At 33.4% G+C, this 27,172-nt stretch overlaps 1 protein-coding gene across 13 annotated transcripts in view; it reads right to left on the minus strand.

The window, feature by feature from the left end:
• The window catches only part of Dgkb (diacylglycerol kinase beta), a 640,490-nt gene that overhangs the window by 331,651 nt on the left and 281,667 nt on the right, over positions 1-27,172 (minus strand). For all 13 annotated transcript variants that reach the window (XM_047561038.1, XM_047561039.1, XM_047561044.1 and 10 more), the window contains one exon: positions 26,773-26,933. In XM_047561038.1, coding sequence (XP_047416994.1) covers positions 26,773-26,933 — 161 coding nt within the window. The remainder of the gene's footprint in view (positions 1-26,772; positions 26,934-27,172) is intronic.

The following is a 27,172-nucleotide window of genomic DNA, read 5'->3' on the forward strand; positions in this document are numbered from 1 at the left end:
ATTAAAAGCACACGACAGCCAAAACCAGGTAAGATTAAATTAGCTATGGAACATTAGGAAAGTTCATGTCCCAGAAATTAAATGACTATAAGAAAATGAAGACTTTGTTAAAATCATTCAAGTCAGACAGACGACTTTCCTATATTTAATAGCAGTTCATGGATGATCTCATGTTTGAATCAAATGTATAAAAAAATGGTGTATTTGGAATTCCTTAACATACATTTGGCAGATTTTTTTAATATTCACATTTTCTAATATTATTAGAAATAACCAAAATGATAACATGTTTCTTGTTTTACACATAGATATGTAGCACATTAATGTATATATGTAGATAATATTCATATGTATTTCATACCTATCTAAATGTATTACTAAATATATAGTTTCATATATATTAATTATTAAATCACATATATTATTTATTTATTACATATTATTTAATTATTATATATTTTATTTATTTAATTATTATTTAATTTTATCTTAAAATAATACTGTTCTTAAATACAAGCAAGAGAAATGTCTAAGGAAATCTGCAGCTTCAAATTCAGTAGAATATTCATTCATAGGTAAATGATTGTTTAATACCTTTTTGAGTACTGCTATATGTCAACATATGTGCAAAGAGTAGGTATATTTTAATAACTTTACATTCTTTGAGGACAAGAACCTCAAGTCTTAGGGAAGCTAGACAAACATGCATAGAACTGAAAAATAATTTATTAAATGTGGTTAATGTCCAATAAAGATATGTAAAAAGTAATACAGATGCCCAAAGACTTTTTGAGAAAGACAAGTCAAGAGTTCGTTATTTGAAAATGGATAGCAGCTAGTCTTACAACTTGTGAATGAGAAAATATTGGGTGCCTTTGGAGAACCTGGAAGAAGGGGATGGGGATGATCAGTTGCAGGCAGATTTGATAAAGTGAGCAAAGAAACAGAGTCAAAACACAGCATCTCAGAAACTGCAGTTTTTGGAGGGAAGACTGAAGATGAGTCATGGAAAGAGTGTGATACAAAGCCTGGATTTCATCAGCATACAAAGTACATTGCAGGAGGCATGATTAGAAAAGAGGAGCATGGGTCTGTGCAATCAGGATTGGAAGCAGACAGCAAAAAGGAGGCATGACAATTTTCAGTATTCATTGTTTGGAGAATCTGAGATACTTGTGAACTTTAAAATTAAAAAAACAAAAGATTTAAGGAGGAATGAAAAATAAAATCGATAGTATTCCTTGGTGAATTGTAGGGATTTGTGAAATGCCAAGAAGAGATCTAGATGGATGATCTAAAGAATGGTGTCAATCTACATAGATTGTGGTAGAATTCATGAAGAGGAGTGAGATGACTTAGAGAGATACAGAGAGGAAAGAACAGAAAACAATCCTGGGGATCATTAGCAATTAAAGGGTAGATGAATTTAGAAAATATTTTGAAGGTGATAGAGATTCAGCAAATAGTTAGAGAATGGGTAAGTGGTTGTGGAGCCTCAAGGAAGTACGAAAAAAAAAATTAAGAAACATAGTGAGTTAAAGCTAAATGTTGCTAAACATTCAGAAAAATATCAGTATTGGACTGGTTAATTTGATGTCAGGGGTGACAGTAGTCATAGAAATTTCAGGAATATGATAAGGGAAAAATTTAGTAGAACTACAAGAAGCCAGTTTACAATGTTAAAACAAATGGGTGATGAAGTGGTGACAGATAAAAATAATTGTTTTGTACTCAGAGATTACCTAGATATAAAGATTTTTTTTAAAAATTAAGGTATATTTCCCAATTTAATCTTTTTGCAAATAATGTAGTTATTTTAAAATATTATACTTAATATATCCTATTTTGTTTAATATTTTATTTAAATGCTATAAATAAAATAGGACATTTTATGATCTTCACAGATCTGATGTTCTTGTCAATAAAAAGCCAAGGTAAACTGGGCATGGTGGTGCAGGCCTGTAATCCCAGCGGCTCAGGAGGCTGAGGCAGGAGGATCACAAGTTCAAAGCCAGCCTCAGAAACAGTGAGGCACTAAGCAACTCAGTGAGACCCTTTCTGTAAATAAAATGCAAAATAGGGCTGGGGATGTGGCTCCTGTGGTCAAGTGCCCCTGAGTTCAATTCCTGTACCCGTTCCTTGAAAAAGACATGGTAACTTTCTTGAGTGATAAAGAAAGTACAGAGAAAAAAACTTTTCAAAATACATTTAAGTCTGAACATTTTAAATTGGTGGGAAAAGACAATTGAAAAAATTAACAATTAGCTACTAAATGAAAAAGTAATATTTAAAAATGTATTAATAAAATAAAAATAGCAGTTTGTTTCATCCTGATTCAATATTCTGTTTTTAGGTTTTTAATTTTGAGAATAAAATCAAATTCCAGTATCTACTATTGTTTGTTATTTGATGGGTTTGTTTTGCAAAAATAATCCCATTAATTTCTATTTTATGTTTAATATATGTTATCATTCAGAAAACAATCAGTTAAATACCACTTCATTCCTTAAATATACTTATTTCTTGAAGAGTTTAATGTAGCCTGAGCCATAAGGTAGAAACAATACACAATTTTAAGAAAATAACTGTATTTAAATTTGCAATAATATAAGTAAAATAAATTGCTTAGAGTTATAATTATCATGTATTTGAGATTAATAGTTTTTTGTGACTGATAATTTACTGAAGTTAAGTGAATCTTTCTTGAGATAAATAACCTCTTTCAGAAACCAATGTTCCTATTCACATCTTCCAATAAGTACAAAGTTGGTTTTCCAGAAAGAATATTTTGCGCCAATGTAGGTTTAATGCATTACAGTTTCTTCGTGTCATCAAAATGGAAAAATACAATTCATAATATTACCTTTCTGTAATGAAAATTACAGAAAGGCATAGTCTTATAGTCTTCATTTGATAACTATCCTGATTTACTTAACAATTTTCAGATGTAGGGTTTGTTTTTATTTAGGATCCGCATAACAATTATTATCACTGGCATTGTAACATAATTACTGTTAAATCACCAGAATTTTACCAAAACAAATTTATGTTATTAAAAGCAATAGCTTTTAAAAACTATATGTTTATAATAAGGTGGTGGATTATGTGGTAAAAAATTATATTAATAAATATTTGATCATGTTCAGAGCCCAATTTTATTGACCTCAGAACCAGACAAGAAATTCTAACTTCTTAGCCATTTTGGGACATTACTCACATTCTACAGTTAAGGCATTTCCTTTATACTTTCAGTAAAGGCATTGGAAAATGTGTAATGTAAGAAAAGACTGATAACCGGAGAAATTCTGATGGGTAACCATTCCACTAACTTAAAATTTATGGTTATGAGAATTCAGTAGTCATATTTTTCCCACACTGGCAGAATAAGAGGCTCTTAGTGACTGACTAAAGCTGAAGGATATTAAATCATAACCATGCAAATATCTATTTGATAGGACATTTGGGTGGTAATATACACAGTGCAGTAAAAGTCCACTTGTCTTTGTCAGATTTCTACTAGACTTGGAGAACATTGCCACAGTGAGCATAGACACCATTCTGATTTCAGAAGAACTAATGTGGTTTTAATTTTCATGTTGGCTTTCACTTTTTGCACAGTGTGCAATACTAATTTGTTTCTGGATATGTTCTACAAAAACTAGAGGACCTTTCCAGAAGCCTTTGCAATTCTTATTGCCTTGCCTGATTCTGCTCACAGTGCTGACTGCTGTGTTGAAGAGTGTCCAAATTGGAACTTACTGGGATGATTAACAGCTGCTACAAAATCAATACTCTATGTAGGGAAAACAGAATTGGGCTAACATGGCCTTACATGAGCACTATTTTGTGGCTGAATATCTATTGATGTCAGCAAGCCAAATATAATTTATCTTAGTGGAAGCATTTCCATGGATATAATCCATGGGCTTTTCAGGTTTGGCCTTAGAGACCCAGGAGATGGAGAAGATAATTCATAGGTCTTAATGACAGGTCATTATACATCTTCTCAGTTGCAAAGATGATCATTGTTACACTTAGTAAGAAATGAGTTTGCTTAAATCTTCCATTATTTTAACACCTATTAAGGTAAAAACACTAAGTCCTATTAATATAGCTATTGTAATCTATGTCAAAATGATCTTACATTTTATTTCCCACAAATTTAATTGAAAGATATACAGATGTTTGTGAATCTCTTATTATACCCAGATATGATAATCTAATTACAGAACAGTACAGGAGTTGCTAAAATATACCTTAAAAACCTTTATACTTATATATTTTTGTAAGGCTCAACAACTTCCTATTATAATAAAGATAAAAATGCTAACAATTCATAGGGAAATTCATTCCCTGAATCTACTTATTTTTATCTCTTCTATCCACATGCAGGGGTTGATGCATGTATATGATGTTTTACCACCATTATGCTGCAATTCACACTTCTTCATGGCACTACGTTCTTCTTTATATCCATTATAATGCTTAACTCAGGACTTAGAGCAGACAACCATTAGAGGAATGAACTAATAAATAAACTCTTTTTGACTAAAATACTAAAGAGCTCTAGGATACTAAATGCCCATGGTAACTCAATATTTTAGAATTTTTATGATACTGTGAGAACACCATTAGAAGTTAAGAAATATTTATTCATCAATGTCACTTATGAGTCTAGTAAATGACCCATAAAAGGAATATTTTGTTAGCCCATTTAACTGTATTCTTTATTGGGAATAATTTTTAGTATGAACAATCCTCCTTCCCTCATACACACACAATAACTCTTCCTAATGCAATATGGTAATAGTTGCGTTGGTAACAAAATGTCACAGGCAGGAAAAAATAATATTTAAAATGACTTAAAATGATTTTTTGATGGGAAGGTACCAATAGTTTAACTTCACCTGTTGCATACTATAATAAGCATAGAATCTCTTTTTCTTTCCATGAAGTGGAAAAAGTGAATGTTCTTGCACAGGGAGCTAACATGGAGTATGGATTTCATACTTTTCAGATGTGTGAGCTTTCTACCAGCATTTTAACCAGAAATTCATACTTCAGTTCAAAATTCCAAGGATGAGAACACCACAAGACAGGATTAGCTTTGTTAAGGAATTGGAAAAAACACAGTTATCAGTAAAACCAAAAAACTGGAAAATAAATTAATGATCGAGTAGATGCAGGCTAATTCTGATGGCCTTTGGAACTTTGGGATCCCTATCCCTTGTAGGGGAGCCAAAGATAAAGTTGAACATTGAGAAGCAAATGAAAAGAACAGCATGTGAAATGGAAGACTTTACCAGCTCAAGGCAGCTCAGATAAATTTATTGTGTAAAATGTGTCAAATAATGTAATACAAGAAAAATCTATTTCCCATCCAGTAGTGAAATTATGATCCTATGCAATGTGTCACTTTTTCTTTTACCTCTGGCTGTGCTGGAGTTTGAACCCAGGGACTCTCACATGTTAGACAAGCACTTTACCACACAGTCACGTTCTCAACCTAATATGTGACTTTTTATCATGGTATCTTGCATCTTTAAATTGAAAACTCTTACCATTATTTGAGATTGACTTGTTTATTGTCTTACCCCTATGAAGATGCTCAATGGATAAGAACCACTTTTCCTTCCTGTATTCTCCAATATTGATTTGTGTTTACCTTTCAGTTTTAAAGAGTATCCCGTATATGGTGATTAGTCAGATATATAAACAAACAAAATTGTTGTAGAAAGAATAAAGGGAAAGACATAAGAATGCATAAAATGAAAAAAGAAGAACAGCTATAGCTAATCCTGTGCTCTAAGCAACTAAAACTATGTCAAATCCAATCACTTATTAAAATAATTTAATAAGAGGCAATGACAAAGAGTAGGTTAAATGTGATTTTTTGAATGAGAATTTAAGCATCATGGTATGGGTTTAACAAACATTATACATTTGAATAATCCTTTGAAGTTTTAAAGATTACTCGTGGTGCCACCACATTTCTGAATTACATTATGTATAAAAGTAAACATTCATTTCTCTCCATATCCCTGCACGCAAGAGGTGAACTTTGTTAACATTTTGGTATAGGTATATATTTTTTGAGGACTTTTTATGTGTCCTTAGAGACATAACTATATAAAAACAGTCTCACTTGATAACCATTGTCATCTCTAGCATGTACCATTTACTAGGCACTAGTGCTCATGATTCTAAGAACTTCAGTAGTCAATAACTCATTTAATCCCAACAAACTCCTTCAAGTACTTTCTATGTTATCACTTTACACAAAAAAAGGATAGGAGAAACAATGTTTACTTACGGACAATTTGTACTTGTCATTTCATTTTGTGTAGTTTAGACACCTCTCAGTTCTGGCTATATACTACTTTCCAAATGATAAACTCAAGTTCTCCTCTGTTGGATATCATTAAATATAATCTTTTGTATTCTTTTTTTCTTGAGGAATGTATTTTTTAAAAATGGGATTAACCGCTCAAAGGGTATTTGCATTTATAAATCTTAATTATTATCAAATTATACTCCAAAAGATTATTCTAATTTATAAGCCTATTATACAATAGAAATGTGATATTTTTTAACATATAAACCTCAAATATGATCAATCTTTATAATTTTTAATAATTTGAGAAGTAAAATATGAAAATTCATTAGACAATTTTCCATTTCATTGTCAATTAAAAACATTAGGAATCCCTTTATCTTTTATTCATTATAACTATTTTTCATCATTTGGTGTATTTTTCTATTAGATGCTTATTTTTAAATTATGAATTCCATATTTTATCTTATAAATCTCATTTTTATTATTTGTGTTGGAAATATTTCTTATGACATTTAACTATTAATGAGTTTTCACATAATTTTCTTTAAAATGAAAGATTTAAAAATTTTAACTGTGATTTCTTTTCCCTTAATGGGTTTGAGGTTTCCTGTTTGCCTCAGACAAATTTCTCCTACTCCAAGGTGACAGCAATATACTTTTATATATTCTCCTAATATAGATATATTTGTATTCTTAGTCCATTTGATATATATTTCACATGAACATAAAGTAGAAATATAGATTTATTTTCATTCAGATAAATAAACAATTATGTCACATAATTTATTGTGCCCCTGATCTTTATCCAATGATCTGAAATTTCAACATATAGCAAATATTATATTCCCTACACATCTGAAATTTATTTGTTTGGTTTAACATTATGTTCAGTTCTATTTAATTACCCTATTTTAGTTATTGTAACTAGGTAGTGTTTAGTACATGGCAAAAAAAATTGATTATTGTAAGGCATTCATTATTTCAGAAAATAGTTAAGGCATTTTTGTTCAATTAGAAATTATAATTAATCAAAATCAGCTACCAGTAATCCTCTTAGAATTCTCAGTATCAATGAGCAAAATGTAATAATGAAGTCTTGGGAAGACTTGAGTTTCTAATAATATTAAATATTCCCATACAGGAAAATAAATTCTTATTGCTCAGATCATATTTTATAAATTTGCATATATTGTTTGGCTTTTCTCATATAAGCCGGACAACTTTTTTATTAAAAGTAAACCTTTGGGTTTTATAGTTTTGTTGATATTATTAACTATATTTTACTCATATTAATACAATAAATGACAATGTAAAGGAAAGTTATGGGGTCAAAATAAAAATGGATCTATCTAGTATTTATTACCTTATCTTTTGCTTTACTAGTTCTATATTTAGTTGATGCATATTTACTGTGACTATATATCACCTTCAAATAATAACCTGTCTCTTGTCAACATTTACAGGACATTTAAAATTTTCACCATGAAGTTGGCTCACTTTTGTAGAAGTGTTGACTTCTACAAAAGCAAACTTTGTTTGCTTCCTGATTTTATTTGGAATGTTTCCAATATACCATAATAAATATACTGTTAGCTGTTAATTTATAGAAAACATTTTACATGTTTTTCTGATTAAAGTATGAAAAGTGGCAACCCTCTTTTTTACCCCAATTAAACAACTCTGCTAATTTACAACCATTTTAGCTTCCTTAAAATAACCCTACGTGGGTCAGGCCTGGTGGCACATGCCTGTAATCCCAGGATCTCAGGAGGCTGAAGCAGGAGGATCTCGAGTTCAAAGTTAGCCACAGCAAAGGCAAGGCTTTAAGTAACTCAGTGAAACCCTGTCTCTAAATAAAATACGTAATAGGGTTGGGGATGTTGCATAGTGGTTGAGTGTTCCTGAGTTCAATCCCCAGTAACCTCCCCTTCCCCAAAAATAAATAAACCCTACTTGGTCAACAGGTTTTTGTCCTTGAAGATATTATTTGAATTTATTTGCTAATTTTTGTTTACAGTTTTTGCACTAATATTTTTTTTTGCATATGAAATTTCTTTTGGGGTATATATTTATGAAATATTGATAATAAGTTTTGCTAACTGTAGAATAAACTGGGAAATTTTCCCATTAAAATCTAGAGTGTGATTTTTTTTTAATATTAGGATTATTTGTGCTATGATGGATAAATTGAGTAGATCCCAGCTTTAGTAATTTTATTACTACAGTTTTACTTTTTCCCTTTTGGCTATATGCTGAGAGCAGTGGTTATTGAAGTGTGATACTAGACAAGCAATACTGGGATCACCTGGGAGCTTGTCAGACATGTAAATTCTTGGACTATATCTCAGACATACTGAATCAAAAAATGTGAATGGTGGCAATTTGGCATTTTAAAAAGCTCTTCACATTATTTTGATACAAGCTTAAGTTTGAAAACCACTGGCTTATATATGCTACCCTTCCCTCTTCAGCAAATTTTATTCCTTTACATTTGGATGAAAAATGTTCAATTTCTTCTATATGACAAAATTTATTGCCAGAAAAATACAGATGATATATTCATAATAACTTAAATATTTTCCAGAGCTGTGGTTATGTCTGAATTTATTATGCTGTGTATTCATTTCTTTCTGTTAAAAATGTTCTTGCCAGTTTTCTCTGTATTCTATTTACTTATTTGGAAAAAGAGCTTTAGGTTTTGTATTTAATTATTATTTTGTTGTTTCCTCCCAAGGTATCTTATTGTTGTGAATTCACCCTAAATTTTTGCTTGTTTTGTGGCTTTCTTTCTTTTGTTTATTTGAATATTTAATTGTTTTTATCATTTAGAATTGTTTTTTAAAGTATTAAAACATTATGATTATAATTTTTGTTTCCTTTCAGTTTGGGACATACATTACTAGACTTTAATATGAACTCTTCCTTTATAGATTAACATCTAAGTAATGCCGATTCAGTTTTTGTTTTCATTTTATCTGAAAAATCATTTAGAATAATACTTAATAGAAGTCCTTAAATTTCTAAATATTTTAATGTCTTTTTGTTTGGTGCCAATACCTAGCTTTAGACTATTTTGGTCAAATAATTATCATTTAAAATCTCTACATGTTTATTATTATAGTATGAAGAAATTATTAAGATGATCTTCATGAAATATTGCCTTACAATTTTGGTTTACATTATTTATCATTCTTAATGTTTTATATTTTCTTATTTACCTGTTTGTGACAACCAAATTTCCAAGTTGTTCTCTTACAGATCTTTCTCAAAAAAGTTTCTAGATACATTCATTGCTTACATTTTCTATAGCAACATCTTTATATATAACTGTTCCACTGACTATATACACCTATCATTATCTGTATTCTTGCATTTATATATATTTGTATTATAATCTATAGAATATATGTGAATAATAAGTTTATATATATTCTTTCCAGTACATGTCTAGAATCACTATATTATTGTTAGAACATTTCTGTTAATGAATTTTCTCTCAGTTTACATTATATTTGTATCTAACTTCTTGGATGAATATTAAGTTCCCTTTTTTTTGTTCATTCTATAAGATGAAAAGTTATAGATTTCCCTTTGAAATTTCACAGTATATAAGAATAGTATATTTCTTATGTAGCTTGCCAGTTTTCTTTGAATTTTATCTTGGATCCAAGAATTATCTAGGAATCTGTTCTAAAAATTTCAGATGATTGGGTTTTTAAATCTGCTTTTTATGTACTTCCCACATGATTGAATTAGATCATTCAGGGTAGCTGAGATGGTGGATACAATCAATGCAGGATACGTGCATGTATGGGAATATCACCATAAAATCCAAATGAACCCAAATAAAATAGGGGGTATCTGCTAAATGTAATACTGAAGTCACTAAGATTTTAAAACCTTTAATCTGAAGTATCTGTGACCTGTGATGAGACAGAAGCTGTTTAGCGAAACTTCAGGATGTCACTTGACCCACTGGGGACTTAACTACATCTTATTTGAGTATCTTTAATTTCCTTTCTTTCTTCCTTTACTCCTGCCCTCCCTTTCTTCCTCCTTTCTTCTTCCTCCCTATTTCTCTCTTCCTTTGTTATTTTTCAAGAACACATTACATGATGTCTACCCTCTTTATAAAATTTCATGGTATAATGGTGAACATTATTATTGACTATAGGTTGAATGAATGGTTCACGGCAGATCTCTAGAGCTAATTTATTACACTTGACTGAAACTTTATGCTCATTGATTAGTAATTCTTGACTTTCCCTGCCCACAGTCCTGGTAATCACCATTTCATCTTAGTTTTATAAATCTAATTTGGGTACCTCAGATCACCCAAACATGCAGTATTTTGTCTTCAGTGACTTACTTCACCCAACATAATGCCCTCAAGATTCATTCGTGTTATTGCATATTTTATTGCAGAATTTCCTTCTTTTTAAAGCAAAATAATATTCAATTGTATAAAGATGTCACATTTCCTTATAATTCATCTACCAATGGGCCATTAATATTTTTCTACATCATTTTTATTGTTTCTATATATGTTGTTCTACAAAATTTTTCAAATTTTAGAAAAATATTTCTTTCACTTTGGATGTTGAAATTGCTATGGTAAACATCAGAGAAGTGATAATCTTTTCAAGAACCTGATTTCAATCCTTTGGGATGTATACAAAAGTGGGATTGCTGGACTTCATGATAGCTGCATTTTTAAGTTTCTGAGAAACTTCCACACTGTTTCTCAAAATGGTTTCACCATTTTGATTCACATCATCACTGCAAGATTCCCAATTCCTCACATCCTGAACTACACAAATCATCTTTATTTTTTGGAAAACAGCATTCCTTATATCTATGAAGTAATATCTCATTATGATTTTGATTTGAATTTCCCTGATGATTAGTGATATTAAGCATATTTTCATATAGCTGTTCATTATTTGAAATGTCTTCTTTGGAGAAATGTTTATGCAATTCCTTTGCCCATTTTGTAACAATATTATTAGCATTTGCTTATTTATTTATTGCTATTTAGTTATGGGAGTTCCTTATTTTTTCTTGAAGATTAACCACTTATCAGATAAACAGCACATACATTCTCCCATTCTATCAACTGCCTTCAATCTGTGGGTTAATTTCTTTGCTGTGTAGAAGCATTTTAATTTGATGTAATCTGACTTATTTTTGTTTTAGTTGCCTGTGCCTTTGGTGGTATAGTCAATGAATCAGTGTCAACATCAGAGTCAGTAAGTTTTCTCCTCCATTTTCTTCCAGGAGTTTTACAGTCTCAAGTAAGCATTTAATTCTTTAATCTACTTTAATTTTTGTGTGTGCTATAAGGGTTCAATTTCTTTCTTTTGAATGTGAATATCCAATGTGCTCAAGAGTATTTTAAGGAGATTTTCCTTTTCCTGTTGTGTATTTTCAGCAACCTTGCTGAAGATCAGTTCGCTGTATGTTTGTGGATTTATCTCTGAGCTCTCAATTCTGTTCCATTTGTCTATATGACTGTCTTTATGCCAATGCCATACTTTATGAATTAGTATTGCTTTGTAACATAGTTCAAAATCAGGAAGTGCGATGCCTCTGACTTTGTTTGAAATTAATCCAATTTGGGACAGCTTCATTTCCATATGAATTTCTGTTTGTTTTTTTTTTTTTTTTTTGTAAAGAAAAATAGCATTGGACTATTGATAGAGATTATGTTGCATCTGTAAATTGCATTGTGTGGTATAGACTTACTAACAATATTTCTTCCTCTTCAATTTTTTTGGAAGAATTTGAGAAAGATTAGCATTACTTCTTTAAATGTTTGACAGAATTCACCAGTGAAGTTATCTTGTCCAAAGATATCTTTTGTTGGGTAGAATTTTGTTAGTGTTTCAATTGCCATATAATTTATATATCTCTTCAGATTACTTTTTCATAATAGATCCTTTGTTCCAAGGAGTTTATCTATTTCCTCTAACTTGTTCAGTTTGTTGGTGTAGAACTGTTCACAATAGTCCCTTTTTAAAATTTATGTTGTATCAGTTATAATGTATCTTCTTTGATTTCTTGTTGTATTTATTTGAGTCTTCTTTTTTTATTCTAGCTAAGGATTTATCCATTATAATTAATTTTTCAAAAAAAGTATTAGTTTCATGATTTTTTCTATTTTTAAAAATTTTCCCTTTCATTTATTTCTCCTAGAGATTTGTTATTTTCTACCTTTTAACTGTGGATTTAGTTTATTCTAATTTTTTTTTGTTATAGTGTTACGATGCTTATTTTTAAAGTACACGTTCAAACATGAAGTTTCCTATTAGTTTTGCTGCAACCCTTAAATTTTGGTAAGTTATATTTTAATTTTCATTTGTCTTGCAATCTTTTCTAATTTCACATCTTTGTTGATAAAAGGACTGTTTATGACTATGTTGTCTAATTACCATATTTGTGAAATTTTCAGATTTGCTATTGACTTCTAGTTGTGTTACCTGCACTCAGAGAAGACACTTCTAATTTTAGATGAGAACAACTTAAGTCGAACTATGTACAAAAACTATATTTTAATTTCTCATGTCATGCTTTATGCTGTTATCACATTTTACATATTTTCATATTATGTTTTAATTTATATATTTTTAATAAGTTATTTTTAGTGCTTTTTGTTTTTAACTTTGCACTAAAATTATGTTATTTACTCATCAACATTATGAAGTACAGCCTTTTATGTTTAACTTTACTAATGGATGTCATTCTTTCTTATGCTGTTTTGTTGCTAGTTAGCATCCCATTTCAACTTAAAGAACTATATAAAAGCACTTCTGGTAAGGCATTTCTAGTGGCAATGAACGCTCTCAGTTTTGTTGTCTGGGCAAGATTTTCCTCGTCCTTCACTTCAGAGGGACAGCTTTACAGATAAATAAGATGAACTTAAAGAAGAACACTGAACACATTAAAATCCGCCATTCCTTCTTTTAGGTGAAGCTGATGTTAACAGGTTTCTCCCTAGTCATCTGGAGTTAAGTCATAACCAGGGTCTTCAGGACAAAAGAGTATCCTGAATCTCTGTACCAACTTCAGGTATCTCATTTTATATTCTCCCAAGGTGCAGGAGCCTTTCAGTTCATTTCTGATTTATCACTGGGAATTATGAGTTATTGCTAAAGTGGTGTTTGGCAGGAGGGGGGCAGTAAAGAGGCCATGTTGCTGACATCATCCTGTCAGTCATCAAAGGAATTTTTAAAGCTTATGTTAAAAATTTCTGGGCTGGGAATATAGCTCAGTAATAGGGTACTTGCTTAGCATGGGTTCAATCCCCAATACTACAGTAAATAAGTAAACAAAAATTTCCTCCACTGTTATTATTTAAAATAGAATGACTGTATGATCCAGCTATTCCACTAATGAGTATTTATCCCAAGGAAATGAAATCAGTATGTTGAGGAAACATTTGCTTTCCTGTTTTTAAAAATGTAGCATTATTTACAATAGCCAAGAGATGTAAACAACCTAAGTGTCAATTAACTGATGAATGCATAAATAAAATGTGGTACATACAGTCTATGAAATATTATTCAGTCATGAAAAGAATGAAATCCTAATATTGTGACAATATGGATGGAGTTGGCAATCATTTTGTTACAATATATTTTGTTACATTAAATAAGCCAGGAATAGAAAGCACTGCATGAACTTACATAAGAAATCTTAAACAGCTGATTCCATGAAAGTTGAGAATAGAATGGTGGTTACCAAAGGCTAAGTAGGAAGAAGCAGAGGTAGGGAAAGAAAAGTTTGATCAATGGATACTAAGTTGTACTAAATAGGAGTAAGAAATTTTGGTGGGCTATTTTATACCAGGGTGACTATAGATATGACTGGGTACTACATATCTTAGGATGTTTAAAAACTCTTTACCATGAAGAAGTGATAAGGGTTGAGTAAATAATACGTTTAACCTAATTAAATGATGTATATGTGTATCAAAAAAATCACATAGTACTCAAAGTCATGTAAAAAGTTTTATAGTTTTATATATCAGTTGAAAAATAAACTTAGAAAAAACATTAATCTTTTAAAAATTCAAATCTACTGTCCCAGTTTCTCCAAAAGTTCAAATTTTCAGACTTCTTGGCAGTTTTTTATCTAGTTAGCCATTGTCTTCTTGAAATAATCTTTTCTTTTATCTACCTAAACATACTATTTAATTTTCCTTCTACTTCCTTTGCCTTTACTTTCCAGGGAAGTTCCCAGTCCTCCTCCCCTAGCAAATCTCTAGGCATTAATAAACCTCAAGCCTTTGTCCTGAAGTTTAATTTCTTCTTTATGAACTATCTACCATTAATTTCATCGGTGCACATTGATTTAAGTATATGTGGCAATAAATGTAAAATAATGGACAAACTTTTCACCTATATTCTGACTGTACACTCTTTTGCATTGTGATTATATTCCATCAAAAGAACAATTCAGTCTCTCCACTCCTTATATCTGAGCCTAGCCATGTGACATTCTTTAACCAAAGAATCATTCCAAAACTTGATGTTAACAGAGGCTTGTACAGTGTTTGAACAGTGGGTTTATCTTCTGACTACTGAGACTTCTTCCACAAGCATGTGATAAAGTCATAATAAATGCTAGATAATGGGAATAACATGACCAAGCAACATATCATCATCATGCCAATAGCCAGAATAAACTACAAGATGTATGAGTGAGGTTCACAAATCATAGACTAACTAGCCCCAGATAATGTGTCACTGATGGTTCTCCATGCAGGGGAACCACACACTTTTAAAGACAAAATATCGGCACTCCGGTGGTGGGCCCCGCCCACACAGCCAGCTTCTCCAGGTTCTCGGAACGGAACTGGCCCGCTAGTGAGAGCCTTTCTGACCAGAACAAGCTCCGAGTCCCGGAGCCCCTGCAGCGCAGCGTACTCCGGCAACGAACCAGCGGAGAGCCGCGATCCGCAAACAGCCTCTGGGATTAGGGCAGGGCAGCCAGAGACCTCTTCAGGCGGCTCTGCCCACTCCGGCTGCAGGCTCTCTTCACGGGGCGATCCAAGATGGCGGCCTAGAGGGAGACTGCACCCCCAGTCGCTCCAGAACCCTGGAGTTAAGAAGGGGAGGCATTGAGAGACTCGGACTGAAATAGAGCCACGGGTGAGTCTGCCCACTGGGTAAAGCTCGGTCCGGGTGGCAGGCCCAGATAGAGGTGGCTTATCGGAGCCGGGCAGGGCAGCTAGAGTCATCCACAGGCAGCCCTGCGCACTCCGGCGGTGGGCCCCACCCACACAGCCAGCTTCTCCAGGTTCTCGGAACGGAACTGGCCCACTAGTGAGAGCATTTCTGACCAGAACAAGCTCCGAGTCCCGGAGCCCCTGCAGCGCAGCGTACTCCAGCAACAAACCAGCGGAGAGCCGCGATCCGCAAACAGCCTCTGGGATTAGGGCAGGGCAGCCAGAGACCTCTTCAGGTGGCTCTGCCCACTCCGACTGCAGGCTCTCTTCACGGGGCGATCCAAGATGGCGGCCTAGAGGGAGACTGCACCCCCAGTCGCTCCAGAACCCTGGAGTTAAGAAGGGGAGGCATTGAGAGACTCGGACTGAAATAGAGCCACGGGTGAGTCTGCCCACTGGGTAAAGCTCGGCCCAGGTGGCAGGCCCAGATAGAGGTGGCTTATTGGAGCCGGGCAGGGCAGCTAGAGTCTTCCCAAGGTAGCCTTCCACACTCCGGCAGTGGGCTCCTCCCACACGGCCAGCTGCACGGCGCAGGCCCACAGTGAGAGCATTTCCGCACAGAGCCAGTTCCAAACTGTGGAACCAGTAGGGGGCTAGGGGCAGTTTTCTTCGGATGAGCTGCTTTATCAGATTCCTCCAAGACATCAGGCTACTGAAGGCTGGGAGGTGATATACTGGAAATCTACCGGAACACTATAAGCCAGTAGCGGAAAACTGCAATATCTCAGGGTCCCACTGACAACTGACCAATATGAGAAAACAAGGGAAGAAAATGTCCCAAACAAACCTAGATACTACATCAATAAAACCCAATGACAGCACAGCAGAAGAAATGTCAGAAAGGGAGTTCAGAATGTACGTAATTAAAATGATCAGGAAAGCTAATGAGGAGATGAAAGAGCAAATGCAGGCATTGAAGGAGGAGATGAAAGAGCAAATGCAGGCATTAAGTGATCGCACCAATCAACAGTTAAAAGACCAAATACGGGAAGCAAGAGATCATTTCAATAAAGAGTTAGAGATACTGAAAAAAAAAACAAACTGAAATCCTTGAAATGAAGGAAACAATAAACCAAGTTAAAAACTCCATAGAAAGCATAACTAATAGGATAGAACACCTGGAAGACAGAACCTCAGACATTGAAGACAAATTATTTAATCTTGAAAGCAAAGTTGGCCAAACAGAAAAGATGGTAAGAAATCATGAACAGAATCTACAAGAATTATGGGATATCATGAAAAGGCTTAGAGAAACAAACCAAAGGAATGAACAATCTATTCAATGAAATAATAACAGAAAATTTCCCAAATCTGAAGAATGAAATGGAAAACCAAGTACAAGAGGCTTATAGAACTCCAAACATACAAAATTACAACAGACCCACACCAAGGCACATTATTATGAAAATACCTAACATACAAAATAAAGACAGAATTTTAAAGGCCGCGAGAGAAAAGAATCAAATTACATTCAGAGGGAAACCAATAAGAATATCAGCAGATTTTTCAATCCAGACCCTAAAAGCTAGAAGGGCCTGGAACAACATATACCAAGCCCTGAAAGAAAACGGATGCCAACCAAGAATCTTATACCCAGCAAAACTTACCTTCAAATTTGACGATGAAATAAGATCCTGCCATGATAAACAAAAGCTAAAGGAATTTACAAAAAGAAAGCCAGCATTACAGAACATTCTCAGCAAAATATTCCATGAGGAAGAGATGAAAAACAACGATGCAAATCAGCAACAGGAGGCGCTAGCCTAAAGGAATAGCCAAATAAAGGAGAAACCAAAACATGTCAAAAACAAATATGAGTCAATTGACTGGGAATACAAATCATATCACAATAATAACCCTGAATGTTAATGGCCTGAATTCATCAATCAAAAGACACAGACTGGCAGATTGGATTAAAAAGAAAAATCCAACAATATGCTGCCTGCAAGAGACTCATCTCATAGAAAGAGACACCCATAGACTAAAGGTGAAAGGATGGGGAAAAACATATCATGCACACAGACACAGCAAAAAAGCTGGAGTATCCATCCTCATCTCAGATAATGTGGACTTCAAACCAAAACTAGTCAGAAGGGATAAAGAAGGACATTACCTGCTGCTTAAGGGAAGCATAAATCAGCAAGACATAACAATCATAAATATCTATGCCCCGAACATTGGCTCATCCATGTACATCAAACAAATCCTTCTCAATTCCAGAATTCAAATAGACCACAACACAATAATACTAGGGGATTTTAACACACCTCTCTCACCACTGGATAGATCGTCCAAACAAAAATTGAATAAAGAAACTACAGATCTCAACAACACAATCAGCAATTTAGACTTAACGGACATATATAGAATATACCATCCAACAAAGAACGAATACACTTTCTTCTCAGCAGCACATGGATCCTTCTCTAAAATAGACCATATTTTATGCCATAAAGCTACTGTTAGCAAATACAAGAAGATAGAGATACTACCTTGTACTCTATCAGATCATAATGGATTGAAATTAGAAATAAATGACAGAATAAAAAACAGAAACTTCTCCAATACCTGGAGACTAAATAATACACTATTATATGATGAATGGATAACAGAAGACATCAGGAGGGAAATTAAAAAATTCTTAGAAGTAAACGAGAACAAAGACACATCATATCAAAATCTCTGGGACACTATGAAAGCAATACTTAGAGGAAGATTTATTTCATGGGGTGCATTCAAAAAAAGAAGTAGAAATCAACAAATAAACGACTTAACACTACAGCTCAAAGCACTAGAAAAAGAAGAGCAGACCAATACCAAAAGTAGTAGAAGACAGGAAATAGTTAAAATCAGAGCCGAAATCAACGAAATCGAAACAAAAGAAACAATTCGAAAAAGTAACAAAATAAATAGTTGGTTCTTTGAAAAAATAAATAAAATTGATAAACCCTTAGCCACACTAACAAAGAGAAAGAGGGAGAAAACTCAAATTACTAAAATTCGGAATGAACAAGGAAACATCACAACAGACACGAGTGAAATATAAAACATAATTAGAAGCTATTTCGAAAATCTATACTCCAACAAAACAGAAAACCTCGAAGACATCAACAAATTTCTAGAGACATATGAACTACCTAAACTGAACGAGGAGGACATACACAACTTAAATAAACCAATTTCAAGCAATGAAATAGAAGAGGTCATCAAAAGCCTACCAACAAAGAAAAGTCCAGGACCAGATGGGTTCTCAGCCGAGTTCTACAAAACCTTTAAAGAAGAGCTCATTCCAATACTCCTCAAACTATTCCATGAAATAGAAGAGGAGGGAACCCTACCAAACTCGTTCTATGAAGCCAATATCACCCTGATACCTAAACCAGACAGAGACACATCGAGGAAAGAAAATTTCAGACCAATATCCTTAATGAACATCGATGTAAAAATTCTCAACAAAATTTTAGCAAATCGCATACAAATATATATTAAAAAGATAGTGCACCACGATCAAGTGGGTTTTATCCCAGGGATGCAAGGTTGGTTCAACATTCGGAAATCAATAAATGTCATTCACCATATCAACAGACTTAAAGTTAAGAATCACATGATTATTTCAATAGATGCAGAAAAAGCATTTGATAAAATACTGCATCCCTTCATGCTCAAAACACTAGAAAAAATTGGGGTAGTGGGAACATTCCTAAACATTATAAAGGCAATCTACGCTAAGCCCATGGCTAATATCATTCTAAATGGTGAAAAACTGAAAGCGTTCCCCCTAAAAACTGGAACAAGGCAGGGATGCCCTCTTTCACCACTTCTATTCAACATCGTCCTTGAAACTCTAGCCAGAACAATCAGACAAACCAAAGAAATTAAAGGGATACGAATAGGAAAAGAAGAACTCAAACTATCCCTGTTCGCTGATGACATGATTATATATTTAGAGGAACCTGGAAATTCCACCAGAAAACTTTTAGAACTCATAAGTGAATTCAGTAAAGTAGCAGGTTACAAGATCAATGCTCATAAATCCAATGCATTTTTATACATAAGTGATGAATCTTCAGAAAGAGAAATTAGGAAAACTACCCCATTCACAATAGCATCGAAAAAAATAAAATACTTGGGAATCAATCTCACAAAAGAGGTGAAAGACCTCTACAATGAGAACTACAGAACACTAAAGAAAGAAATTCAAGAAAACCTTAGAAGATGGAAAGATCTCCCATGTTCCTGGATAGGCAGAATTAATATCGTCAAAATGGCTATACTACCTAAAGTGCTATACAGATTCAATGCAATTCCAATTAAAATCCCAATGATGTACCTTGCAGAAATAGAGCAAGCAATTATGAAATTCATCTGGAAGAATAAAAAACCTAGAATAGCTAAAGCAATCCTCAGTAGCAAGAGCGAAGCAGGGGGTATTGCAATACCAGATCTTCAACTCTACTACAAAGCAATAGTAACAAAAACGGCATGGTATTGGTACCAAAATAGACAGGTAGATCAATGGTACAGAATAGAGGACATGGACACAAACCCAAATAAATACAATTTTCTCATACTAGACAAAGGGTCCAACAATATGCAATGGAGAAAAGATAGCCTCTTCAACAAATGGTGCTGGGAAAACTGGAAAACCATATGCAATAGAATGAAATTAAACCCCTATCTCTCACCCTACACAAAACTCAACTCAAAATGGATCAAGGACCTCGGAATCAGACCAGAGACCCTGCATCTTATAGAAGAAAAAGTAGGTCCAAATCTTCAACTTGTTGGCTTAGGATCAGACTTCCTTAACAGGACTCCCATAGCACAAGAAATAAAAGCAATTATCAACAACTGGGATAGATTCAAACTTAAAAGCTTTCTCTCAGCAAAGGAAACTATCAGAAATGTGAAGAGAGAGCCTACAGAGTGGGAGAATATCTTTGCCAACCATACCTCAGATAGAGCGCTAATATCCAGAATCTATAAAGAACTCAAAAAACTCTACACGAAGAATACAAATAATCCAATCAACAAATGGGCTAAGGAAATGAACAGACACTTCACAGAAGAAGATGTACAAGTAATCAACAGATATATGAAAAACTGTTCAACATCCCTAGTAATAAGGGAAATGCAAATCAAAACTACCCTAAGATTTCATCTCACCCCAATTAGAATGGCGATTATCAAGAATACAAGCAACAATAGGTGTTGGCGAGGATGTGGTGAAAAAGGAACACTCATACATTGCTGGTGGGGTTGCAAATTAGTGCAGCCACTCTGGAAAGCAGTGTGGAGATTCCTCAGAAAGCTTGGAATGGAAACACCATTTGACCCAGCTATCCCACTCCTTGGCCTATACCCAAAGGACTTAAAATCAGCATACTACAGAGATACAGCCACATCAATGTTCATTGCTGCTCAATTCACCATAACCAGATTGTGGAACCAACCTAGATGCCCTTCAGTTGATGAATGGATAAAGAAACTGTGGCATATTTATACAATGGAATATTACTCCGCAATGAAGAATGATAAAATTATGGCATTTGTAGGCAAATGGTCGAAATTGGAGAATATCATGCTAAGTGAGATAAGACAATCTCAAAAAACTAAAGGACGAATGATCTCGCTGATAAGCGGATGAGGACATATAATGGGGGGTGGGAGGGGCTAGCATTAGGTTTAGGGTTAGGTTTAGAGTTAGGCTAAGGAGAGCGGGAATAATGAAGGAAAGAAGGACTGTGTAGAGGGAAAAGAGGGGTGGGAGGGGTGGGGGGAGGGGAAAAATAAACATCATTACCCTATGTAAATGTAAAAAAATAAAAAAAATTAAAAAATAAAATAAAAAAATAAAAAAAAATAAAGACAAAATATCACTATTAAAACTTTGTCTTGACTTCAGAAAACTTTGAATGGAACCACCATTTCATTCAGTTATCCCATTCCTTGGTTTATACCCAAAGGACTTAAAATCAGCATACTGCAGTGATACAGCCACATCAATGTTTATAGCAGCTCAACTCATGATAGCCAAACTATGGAAACAAAGTAGGTGCCTTTCAACATATGAATGGATAAAGAAAATGTGATATATATACATATATATATATATATATATATATATATATGTACACGATAGGATACTACTCAGCTTTAAAGAAGAATGAATTTATAGCATTTGCTGGTAAATGGATGGAGTCAGAAAATATATCATGGTAAGCAAAATAAGCCAAACCTAAAAAACCAAAGGCTGAATGTTTTCTCTGATATGAGGATGTTAATTCACCAAAAAGGGGGACAGGGAAGAACAGAGTGACTTTATATTAGGTAGAGAAGAGTGAAGAGAGGGGAAGGGGTATGGGTTTAGGAAGGATAGTAGAATGAAACAGACATTATTACATTATGTACATATATGACTGCATGACCAATGTGATCCTACAATATGTAAAATCAGAAAAATGAAAAATTGCACAATATGTAAAATCAGAAAAATGAAAAATTGCACTCCATTTATGTATGATCTATCAAAATATATAAATGCTTTCCTTAGCTATGTACAACTAATTAGAACAAATAAAAAATGAATTAAGAAAAAAACGAACTTTGTCTTGAAACTTAGTCTTGACGCCTTTAGTCATGAAAACTTATTTTCTTTTATCCTTTCAACACTATAAATTCCATTTCCAAAATATTTCTTAAGTATATCCAATTGTTTCAGTGTTCATGACTCTTAATGTCTTCACTCTTCCCTGACTTTGCATGAAATATGCTAAGCTGGGCTCTCGGCCTCTATTCCTATAAATCTCCATGTCATTGTCCATTTGGCAACTGGAATAATTTTTAATAGAGTAGTTCTTTTAATTGACTTCCTTTAAGTGGCTTGCAGATTAACAAATATTTTTTCTCCACAAGTCATAACATTTTCCTCCATAAAATATTGTTAAACCACTAGATAGTGTTTAAACTTGCACATTTTTTCCCATTTTGAGGTATATGATTACTAAGAGTCATTGGTGTTATTTCCAACCTGTTTACGCAAATTTTGGGTTTTACTATCTTATAACATTTAATTACATATTAAAAGGAAACTATAATTATAAAAATGTTTTTTATGGAAACAAGTCAATTGCTGTGGGAAGGTTTGATGTAAGTATAATACTGAACATTTCCTGAACTTGTGCACCTTAATTAAATCTGAGAGATAATTATAAACAATTATTAAAAATAATTGTAAAAACCCAAAACAAAAAGGACTAGATTATTATTTTAGTGCTTTTGATTTTTGCTCCACTTTAAAGAAACAAATTAGCAATCATAGTGTGATTTATACATGAAAGTGTGATGAATTCCAGTGAATGGTTCATATTTGAAGAAAGGACATTGGCTGAGCTTGTTAGGATACATTTACCAATTCAATTATATTTATAGGCTTAAAAGGAAATATTTAAAGTTGTATTATTCCTTCTATGATACTTGTTTTGTCTATCTTTTAACTAATGTCTGACTATTGCCTCTGATTGAAGAGATCATGCTATCTGTCCCCAAACTGTACTACTTTATTTCCTGATTATAATCATAATCATTCAGCTGCTTATAGCTAAAATGACAAATCCAATAGCTTTCGAGAGCCTTCCAACCAGACTGTAGCTACTTCTACAGATGCCTTTCATGTCATTCACTCCCACTCTCCCTCTATGCTCCAGGCACACTGGTCTAAGTGGTCTTTGAAGACACAAAGCTCTTTCTCACCTTGAGCCCTTCACATACAGCTATATAGACTTGGTACGTTCTTTACATCTCTTTGGTGTCCAGCTCTGTATTCTTCAGATCTCTTTCTTAAATGAAAATTTTTATATAAGCCATTCCTGACTATCAGATCTAAAGTTGATGTCCCTTATTCTAGGTCATGGTAACTTTTGTTTCCTTCATTTCACTTACCATAAGTTTAAGAAGTTTTGTATTTATGTATTTTTTCGTAAATGCTTATCAGAAAATCTCCATTACTTGAGAGTCAGCTGAAACAGTAGTAATCTCTGTGGCAAATGAACATGGGAGGTCAATGCCATAGCTTGCCTTAGTTTCCAAGACTGATTAAGGGAAGCAACTGATCAGTACACTAGCCAGGAATTTAACAGGAGACTTTGGAAATGAGATAGTCACAATGGGCCATGATACACTATACATATCCCAGACTGTCTAAAAGGCTTTATACATGCTCAGGAGAAAGCAAAGGAAATCCTCACTATTTTCACATCATTGCTTAAATGAGAAGCTTTGTATATGAACGGAAGAAAAAAAAAAAAAACTAAATCCAATGTATAATTTTTTGAACTTTGAATGTGATCCTCAAAGAACACATGGATCGATCCATTTTATAACAAAGGGGGAGAGACTTAGTACCTCAAAAGTTAAGCACAATTTCTAGTTAACTGTACTGACACAGGAGTGATATCTAGGAAGCCAGGATCAAAACAAAACAAGATGAAAAAAAAAAAAAAAAGTTGAGACATCAGCATCTATACACCACAGGGAAGAAAGTCTCCACAGGAAATTCACTGAACAAACAAGTATTAACAGTCCTTGCAGAAGAATGAAAATCCAGAGTTGTTAAGACATACAAATACAATTTCTAGTTCAACAAAAAATATGCAAAGAAGTATGAAAATATGTTGCATATTTAGGACAAAAATAAGCAAGCAAATGAACAAGATTTCTGATGTGACTCATACATTATCAAACTCTTTAATGGGTCCCTCATGTTGGACTTAGCAAAGACTTCATACTAGCTTTTATAAACATGTCAAAAAACTAAATTGAACCATGTTTAAAGAATAAAGGAAAATACAGCAACAATGATACTTCAAATATAAAATATTAATTAAAGATGAGAAATGATTAATAAAATAGAAATTCTGGAGTTAAAAACTATATTAATTGGACTGAGATTGTGGCTCAGAAGTAGAGCGCTTGCCTTGCACATGTGAGGCACTGGATTTGATTCTCAGTACCACAAAAATGAATAAATAAAATAAAGATATTGTGTACATTTACAACTAAAAAAAGATTTTAAAAATTACAGTAGCCAAAATAAATGATTAAAAATTCCTAGAGAGATTTAAAAAATTGACATCATTCATAATATCTGTTATGATTTGGATGTGAGGTGTCCCCCAAAAGCTCACGTCTGAAACAATGCAGAAAGTTCAGAGGAGAAATGATTGGGTTTTGAGAGTCTTAACATAATCAGTGAATTAATCCCTGATGGGATTAACTCAGTGGTAACTGGAGGCAGGTAGGGTGTGACTGGAGGAGGTGGAAATTGGGGCTTGGCTTTGGCATATGTATATTTGTATCTGGAGAGTGGAGTCTCTCTCTCTCTGCTTCCTGATGATGAAAGCTACTTCCTTCTGACACACTCTTTCACCATGATGTTGTTCTGCCTCACCTGGAGCCCCAAGGAATGGAGCTGGTCTTCTATGTACTAAGACCTCTGAAACAGTGAGTCCACAAATAAACTTTCCCTTATCTGTAATTCTGCGGGTCAGATCATTTAGTCACAGCAGTGAAATAGCTGGCTAAAACAATATCCAAAGACTGGAAACAACCCAAATAGCCATCGATTGGTGAAGGAATAATGTGTAAAACATACATATAATGAATTGCTATTCAGTAGTATAAAGAAAAATAGCATTCATATATTTTATGTGAATGAACTTAAAACACATGCTAAGTAAAGAATCCAGATGAAAAAGACCACATAGTACATGATTTTCTTCATATAAAATGTCCATAAAACAAGCATTAGAAAACAGATGTAATTACTGCCTAAAGCTGGACAAAGGAGCCAAAATTGTTTACAAATGGGGATTAATGGTCTTATTTGACAGATATAATACCCTAAAATAGGGAAAATATTAAAATCATTAAATGTACTATCAAATGAGTGAATTAGGTTATGTGTAAATTATACACTAATAAAACAACTAAAAATCTGTTAGGAAGGTTATATTTGTTTTTTTGTCACTGTGACCAAAATACCTGAGAAAAACAAACTAAAGCAGGAAAAGTTTATTTTGATTCACTTTTCAGAGGTTTCTATCCATAGTCAGCTGGCTCCACTGCTCTGAGACCTGTAGTGAGGAAGAAACATGACGGTGGATGTGGTGGAGGAAAGCTAACCTCATAGCAGCCAGGAAACTGTGAGAGCAAGGAAAAGGTGGAAGACAGGATATGTTCTTCTAGAGAACACCTTTAGTGACCCCCTTCTTCCAAGGAGGCCCCTTCTCCTCCTTTTTCCACTGCCTCCCAATAATGCTATCAAGTTGTGAAACACTCACTGAATTAATCCACTGATGAAGTCAGAGTCTTCATGATCTAATTACTTTCATAAAGCCCTACCTCTGAAAATTTCTGCCCTTGGGGCTAAGCCTTCAAAACATAAGCCTTTGGGGAATACTCTAGATCCAAACTGTAACAAGGACTTCTCAGGATCAAGGTGCATTACAAATATATTGAAATGATAATAATCACCATAGTATTCATTGCGCTGTATATTTAGCCCTTAGTATGTAGCATTCTTTGAAGTCATATTGTTTGTAATTATCTAAAAAAGGAAATAAACAACATGGTACTGTAAATGAATACTTCAGATAATAATTTTATCAAGGACTCTTAGAAAGTAGCTTGACTCTTTAGTTCACAGACTCAACTGATATTTTTTATAGTCTCTGTGTGTATGTGTATAAGTGTGTGTGTATGTGTATGTGAAAGAGAGAGAGGGGACATAAGATTTATACTGAACTACATATATCAAATGTAATGCAGTGCTACAATAATATATTTTAACCTTCATAATTATTGGATAAATATGTGTAAAGAATTGTTAAAATGATCAATTTCTTAAGGATTAAGATTTTCATATCTTATAAACCAATCTAAGCTTCATTTCAGTAATAAAAATGGTCAAGCTGAAAGAACAGTTTCTTTCCTTTGTTTAACACATAAAAATTTTATCAATTGCTGATATTCTGACCTGAAATAAATTCATAAGCTTTATTATTGTCCATTAGAAGAGATGTTTTTCTGACATAAAGATCAAATAAATTATTTATAATCAGAAATTCTTCTTTGTGTGAGATTTTTCATCCAGTGATTATCCAGGACCCGATTAAAAAAAAAAAAAAAAAGTAGTGGAAAATCTTACCACACCAATGGAAAAGTAATTGTTGATGATACTGTAAGGCACTGGGTCTCCTTTCTCATCTTTGTCATTAGGTATGACTTCAAACTTCCACCTGTCCAACATGATTTCTGTGCTGGTTTCAATGTCTTTTAGGATTTTCATCAGATTCTCACCTTCATAACCTAATGAAAAAAAATTATCTTGAGAAAAATAGCTGAACAAGTATCAAAAGCTATTATTTATGTGTTTAGGTGTATTCCTGCATATAAAGTATTCTAAAGCTAATAAGGCATTTACAGCTCATTCTACTACCAAAGTAAGAATTAAATATAATCTTACCATACTCATACCAAGATTTTCTTAGCTTTTATTTGCAATACATATTTCTGTTCTCTGTTCCATGTTTTCAGTATACCCAACT

This window comes from Sciurus carolinensis, chromosome 8, assembly GCF_902686445.1.
Source record: "Sciurus carolinensis chromosome 8, mSciCar1.2, whole genome shotgun sequence".
Taxonomy (NCBI): Eukaryota; Metazoa; Chordata; class Mammalia; order Rodentia; family Sciuridae; genus Sciurus; species Sciurus carolinensis.